A 7,058-nucleotide genomic window follows, 5' to 3' on the forward strand; every position below is an offset into this window, starting at 1 on the left:
ATGAACGGGTCGGTGCCGGGCTCCGAGGAGGGCTGGCAGCCCGAGGCGGTGCTGCTCCCGCTGGCCTACCTCCTCATCTTCCTCGTGGGCACCGTGGGCAACTGCCTGGTGCTGGCGGTGCTGCTGCGCAACGGGCAGGTGAACAACACCACCAACCTCTTCATCCTCAACCTGGGGGTGGCCGACCTCTGCTTCATCCTCTTCTGCGTCCCCTTCCAAGCCACCATCTACACGCTGGAGGGCTGGGTCTTCGGGCCCTTCCTGTGCAAGGCCGTCCACTTCTTCATCTACCTCACCATGTACGCCAGCAGCTTCACCCTGGCCACCGTCTCCCTCGACAGGTAGGGAAGGGGATGGGGGGCTCCTCCACGAAGCCACCCCGACAGGAGAGGGGACAGACAGCCCTGGGGAGGGATTGAGCACCTCTGGGGGCTGGCGGGGGGTCCAGGAGCATTTCCCAGCTTACGGGTGCGAGGAGATGGGAGCACTGAGGACCTGAAGCAGGATGGGAGAAGGTTGAGCGGGGAGCCCCTGGCTCTTACCGGGGTTTCAGACCCCAAAGCTGCAGGACCAGGGTTTAGGCAGGCTCTGGCAGTTGGAGAGGGGATGGAAAACCAGAGAGAAACCAAGCTCTGTCCCTGCGCAGCCCTGGCTCTTACCGGGGCTCTTGGAGAGAGCAGCTGCCCTCCAAAGCAAAAAAAAAAAACAAAACAACAAAACACCAAGAAAGGGAAAACACGGGGACGTGTCAGCTTGGGTGCTGCTTTTTCTCACCTTCCCCTTTCAGTAGCAAAAAGCCGATTTCTGTCCCCGCGGTGTCCCTCGCTGCGGTGACCTCCCCAGCCGGGTTGCAGCAGGGAAGCTCCGCACAAAGGGAACCTCAGCCCCTGCGAGGGCTCCCAGCCGCTGACAGCGAGTGTGAAAGGATCGGGGGCTGCTCTGCTGGGTGTGCAGCGAGCCCCCAGGGAGCCCCCTGCGTCCCGGAGGAGGGAGTGGGAGCTTGCCAGAGCTCCTAGACCTGGGTGTAATTAAGGACCCAGCTAATTGCAGACCTGACTGTGGGGCAGTGTGTGCTTTTGCATGTGCCAGAGTGAGGCATGTGGTGTGTGGGGGGTCCTGGGGGTTTGCTTCTGCCTTCAGATCCCTGCTGCCACCCTCACTGGAGCCGGATCAGGCGTGGGGCTGCTGGGCTGGGGAGAGGGACGGGATGGGGCCAGCCCTGCCCGACCCCAGAGCAGAGAACGGGGTGGGACGGGGCAGGGGACGGGGCCGTTCCTCACCCCGCTGTGCTGCACAGACCCCCAGGGAGGGCGGGGAACTCCTTGTGGGACCGATGGCCCCGACCAGCCGAAATCCAGCACTTGCAGCCTTCCTCCACGCCCCCTCCCCTTCCCACGCAGGTATTTGGCCATCCGCTACCCCCTGCACTCGCGGGAGCTGCGGACGCCCCGCAACGCCCTGACGGCCATCTGCCTCATCTGGGGGCTCTCCCTCGTCTTCTCGGGCCCCTACCTCAGCTACTACCAGCAGTTCCAGCTGGCCAACCTCACCGTCTGCCACCCCATCTGGGACGCCGCCCGCCGCAAGGCCATGGACCTCTGCACCTTCGTCTTCAGCTACCTCGTCCCGGTGCTGATCCTGGGCCTCACCTACACGCGCACCATCCGCTACCTCTGGAGGTCCGTGGACCCCCTCCAGGACGCCTCGGAGTCCAAGGCGGCCAAGAGGAAGGTCACCAGGATGATCGTCATCGTCGCCGTCCTCTTCTGCCTCTGCTGGCTGCCCCACCACCTGCTCATCCTCTGCGTCTGGTTCGGGTATTTCCCCCTCAACCACGCCACCTACGTGCTCCGCGTCCTCTCGCACCTCGTCTCCTACGCCAACTCCTGCGTCAACCCCATCGTCTACGCCCTGGTCTCCAAGCACTTCCGCAAGGGTTTCAAGAAGATCTTCAGCTGCCTCCTGCGGAAGAGGGCGGCCAACAAGGTGCACGCGGCCCCAGCCACCCACACGGCGAGCACGCTGGAGGCAGAGCTCAGCGAGCTGCCCCACGGCCCGCCCCGACGCTGCTCCGCGCGCTGCCAGGTCCCGGAGGGGTCCTGGGGGGAGGAGGATGGGGCAGGGGGGCAGCAGCAGGGAGCGGGCGGCTCCTTCGTCACCTTCAACGTCACCTAGCGGAGCCGCTCGCCGTCACAGGTTTGCGGACGGACCACGGTTTGGGGTTAATTGCGTCAAGTTTTAGCCTTTTTTCCCTTCGAACGCTGCCCGGTGTAGAACTGCTGGAACACTGCTGCTTTCTGAGGGCTCAGCCAAGCGAGCGCCTGAGGAGCCAAGCGCAGGACTCGTTCCCACCCGACACGCTGAGAGCAGAGATCAAAACCCCAAATCGGTTCTTGTCCTCGATCCCTGCTCCTCTGCCCGGGGCAGGCTGACACCCTGCCGTGTGTCTGAGCCCGGCCCCTTGCGAGAGCTCCGATCCCCCCGACCACAGCAGCCTTTGGCTCCTGCTTTGGTGCGTGCGAGGCTCTGCAGAGCACCCGGAGGTCACCCAGGAGCGTGGCCACAGCCCCACGGGGCCTCCCTGGAGAGATTAGGGTGCCGGGGGAAGCCAGGTGGGATATTAGGGGGGCAGAGAGCCTGGGCAGGGCTCAGCACCTCCCCGGGGGGGTCCATTTACCTCTTTCACTTCCCTCCTGCTTGGCGTGAACGGGGCAGGGATGCCACCACGACTCGCTCAGCTTCGGTTTCGCTCGCCCATCAGAGGAGAGGGGTGCTGCAGGGGCTGCGAGGGGAACCGAGGGGCACGGGTGGGCCCCGAGCACACCCACGGGGCACAGGAGGTGGCAGCAAGAGGAGCGGCTCCGGGTGCCCTCCTCGCCGCCGTACCCATGCACGAGAGGCCGACGTGGCTCACGCCCGTGCTCTTAGCGCTGAAAAGGCTCCGAGAGCAGCTGGACCCTGCCGCAGCCAGCAGCCGAGGGCTTTTATTTAAAAGCCCATCACTTTTCTGAAAGAAGAGCGTCAGGGGAACGGGACCCGCTAGCTCTTCTGAAAAACCCTGCCCCAGAGCCCTGCTGGAGGAGGTGGGGAAGCCGTGTGGGAACGGGCCCGGCTGTGCCCAGCATCCCTGCAGCTTCCCGGGGCTGCCCCGCAGCACGGACACCCACAAAATCAGCTCCCTGAGAGCTCAGCTCCCTGCCAGCCACCATCACCCGCAGCAGCGGGATGCCCTGCAGGAGGGTTTTAGGGCCGGGACCCCGCAGCTCCGCTCCCGGAGCCGTGTTGGGCGCAGCCCCCTTGGCACGCCGCTGCTTCCACCCCCCTCCAGCGCGTGGCCTTCCCTCCCGGCGAGCTTTCTGCTGTCAAACCCTTCTCTTTCCCCTGCCGGGCGTTAGGATAAGCAGAGCTTCCTGTCCCCGCGCAGCGAGCCATAAATCGGCCGCCGCCTCCCCTCGCTGACCGTTGTATTTAGTCTGGGCCCGCTCAGGGCGTGAGGCACGGAGAGGGATTGTATAAACAGCCCCATTACTTCTCGCAGTATTTACCTCCCCTGCTGGACCCTTCCCAGCCTGGGAAAATATTGCATCAGGCGCGCAAACACGGCTGAAAGCCTCGCCCTCTGCTCCTGACCTCGGCCACGGGGAGCAATCCTCACCCCTCCACCCCGCTCCCCAATGGCAGTGGGGACAGGACGCCGTCCTGCTGCCCCCTTACCCCAGGGGAAGTCCCCAGAAAGGCCAGGAATCACCCAGCCCCGGCATCTTGCTAAGCACAACAGCCACGCGTCCTTCCCCTTCCCAAGGTGTCTTCCCAAGCACAAGCAACAGGAGAGGGCAAAAGAAGAAGGAAGCGAAGTGGTACCGGGGTGAAGCCACCCCCAAAGCCGGGCAGAGCTGGGCTGCTCCGTTCAGGACCCTCCTTCAGCTGGAGAGCCGAGCGAGCAGCGCTGCGATGCCGCACCGACCACGGGCTCGGCACGTGTGTGGACGTGGAGATGAGAGAAAAGCTGCAAAGAAAGGGCAAGCGATTCCTGAGCGTAATAAGAAGTGATTTTGTGAGCAAGGGGAGCGCTTTGCAGAGCCTTCCAGCACGTCCATTCAGCACAGACACCCCAAAACTGACTGCAGTGACTCCCTGCCCCCCAGCTCGTCCCACTGGGGCACCAGGAGGAGGGAGCAGCACGCGGAGCACAGCACATCCCTGCCACCTCTGTGACTGCTCCAGAGAACAAACACCTCACAGGGAGGTGGAAATGTGCCGGCTGCAGCATCGTTACGCCCCTTACAGGGTGGGACAAAACACAGCAGCCCCCCCAAAGCACCTTAAACACGGCACGAGCTGGACAGAGGGGAGAGCTCCGCGTGGGGAGAGCTCCCTGTGGGGAGCTGGGCTGCCCCGAGCACAGGAGGAGGAGGAGATGCAAGATGCTGAGCCTCAGCACCTTGAAGTCTAATAAAATGTGAAGGTTAAAGGTGAATAAAAGCAGATTCCGCTGGGAGAGGGAAATAAATAAGCTAAATTCAGCTTCCACCAAGTCCAGGGGTGTTCAAGGAGACAAGGAGCGTTCAGCCGAAACCCCAGGTTAGTGGGAGCTTTCCAGAGCACGGTTTTAACACCAATGTTCAAGGATTTTTTAAAAAACTTCGTCAGCACCTGCAGGGAGCCTGCAGGGACCCCGTCCCAGGTTCCTGTCCCTGCTGGGTTTGTGACAAACACCTTTTGTTGCCCCAAAGCACCAGCCAGGCACAGGGGAGGCTGGGAGAGCCGGTAGCAGCCCCAGACCTTATCACACCCCTCTAACCTGCCCCCCCTGCAGCAAAAACAAAACCAAAAAAAGAGAGAGAAATGGGTCTCCAGCCCCCAAACCCCAAATACCAGGAAGCAGAAATTTGCCTAAGGCTGCCAGGGGAGGCACTGGCTGCAAGAGCAGGACCTGGGGGTGCAGAGAGGGAAAGGGAAGGGCGTTAAAACCGGCACGAGCCTCCGAGAAAGCAACGGGGTAGGGGGGTGTCAGCACCAGCTGCACAGGGCAGCCCTCGCCTCTGCCAACAGTCTGGGCTGGAGCTGGCATGATTGCTCTTAATTAACGTGTTGCGCAGACATTCCTTACCATAAAAAGCCAAAAGTGCAACGTTTGGCCCTGCCTTGAATCCTCGAGGCAGCCCGGAGGGGCGAGCGCTCCCCCCCCTGCTCCTGCCTCCAAGCCGGGCTGGGAGCCCGTCCACCTCCACCTCCACCTCCCCATGCTCTTTCCCCGCGCAGGGGAGAGGCAGGAGGTGCAGGAGGGGTTCGAGCCGGCGCCAGGAGGCTGCCTGGGTTTAGGAGAGGGGAAGCGGGTGGCTCTGCTTTCCCCTTAGCTCGGGGGAAGAAAGGGCGTTGGGCTCGCGCTTAGGGCTGTGCAGCCAGGAGCAGCAGCAGGCAGCACCTCCCCGGTGCACAACGCCTCCTCCCTGCTGCACAGCCGCTGCTGAGCTGGGCCCTCAGCGGCCTCTCATCCCCTTTTGTTCCCCCAAACACTGCCAGGGCATCCCCAGGGCATCCAGCAGCCCCGCCAGAGTCTGGTGCTGCTAACCGAGAGAGCAGGATGCAGCAGGACATTGCACACCCCATCATCTGACATCGTTCCACCTCCTCTGAGCTAAGCTGCCCCAGATTCTCTTCAACCCCAGACTGGAACAGCTTTCCAGGCTGACAGCAAAGCCCAGAAAAGCCTCTTCCAGTGTAGACCATGCAAAGGCCTTCCCAGAGCCTCCAGAGAGCAGCTGGGGGCTCCATCCCAGACCCTAAGGGCCCTCACGCATTTCTGTGGGCTTTGGTCAGCCCCAGAGCATCAGCACGGGGACGATGCCCACCCCTGCACTGAAGCCCAGATGCTCCAGGAAGGCCACAGGCAGAACTCCTCTCTTCCTTCCCCTAGCTTTGCTTGCAAGCTTTCCAGGTGAACTGCCTTGCCCTGGAACCAGCTGCAATAAAATGGGTGTTTTATAGCCTCTGCCCGAGCGCATCAACGAATTCCAGCCGCTCTCCTGGAGAAAGAAGTCCAGATCAGATCACTGCTGCAGCAGAAACAGGTCCAGAGAGACGGAATCCAGCTCCTTCTGCTCAGTGTCAGTGTGTGTATCCAGCACGGCCGACACCGCACGTAACGCGAGCCAGCAGCGCGCTGCTTGAGCTCCAAAATGCTCCTCCCAGGGCCTGCCAAGCCTCCGAGAGGCTCTCGGAGCTGGCAGAGGAAAAACAACTGGCACTGAAGCCTGATTTCCCCAACCATTTGAGATCAGAGAGCTCTCAGGTTGGTGCTGAGCAGCCACCAGACCCCCGAAACACAGCCAGGCAGGTGAGGTCAAGCTTTGACCCCCTGAGGGGACCAGATTTGGGCTGGACGGGCCTGTCAAAGGTGGTGGTTTGTTGTTGTTTTTACTCCAGGTGTTTTCTAACACCTCTAAAATACCCGAGTGCTTCAGGCCACGCTCAGGTCTAGGCTCAGGAGAAGGTCTGGGGTTGAGAAAGGCCAAGAGTTACCTGGAAAACAGCTCCGTGCAGCAGCTGGGTCTGCCACGGCAGGACCTGTGTCCTCACCCGGGCTCTAGCATTCAGCTCCTGCGTGGCACGGGGTGAGATGTGCTCCTGGCCACAAACACCTGGGGCAGAGCGTTCCGAGGATGAGCAGCCCTGACTCTCCCAGGGAGCAGCTCACCTCACAGCTCTGAGGCTCCCTGGGTGGAGAAATCTCCTCTGCTAGGAAAAAAAAAGGCAGAGTTGGTGGATAGGCAGCAGCAGAGGGTTTAAAACGCAGCTCCCTACGTTTCTACGTCTGTTCTCACTCCCTGCTTCACGCCGAGGTCTGCCTTGTCCCCTCCCCTTCCCCTCGGGGTGGTGGCACAAAGGCTCTCCCATCGCTGGGCTAATTAGGTGCCAGCATACGCTCACTGCTGTGAAGGTGGCCTAGGTGAATCATGGATTTGCTCCAAATTGCAAAGCAGCAGCTATTGTGAGCGCTCCCAGCTCTATGGAAACCCTACCTTTCAAGTGTTACCACAGGCAGACAATGGGTAAGA

At 61.8% G+C, this 7,058-nt stretch overlaps 1 protein-coding gene across 1 annotated transcript; it reads left to right on the plus strand.

The window, feature by feature from the left end:
• On the plus strand, nt 1-3,869 carry GALR2 (galanin receptor 2). Its single transcript, XM_032199915.1, has 3 exons — nt 1-341; nt 1,401-2,057; nt 3,803-3,869. Exons 1-3 carry the CDS (start codon nt 1-3, stop codon nt 3,867-3,869), a joined length of 1,065 nt encoding a protein of 354 aa, XP_032055806.1.
• The last annotated feature ends 3,189 nt before the right edge of the window (nt 3,870-7,058 follow it).

Source organism: Aythya fuligula, chromosome 18, assembly GCF_009819795.1.
Source record: "Aythya fuligula isolate bAytFul2 chromosome 18, bAytFul2.pri, whole genome shotgun sequence".
Classification (NCBI taxonomy): Eukaryota; Metazoa; Chordata; class Aves; order Anseriformes; family Anatidae; genus Aythya; species Aythya fuligula.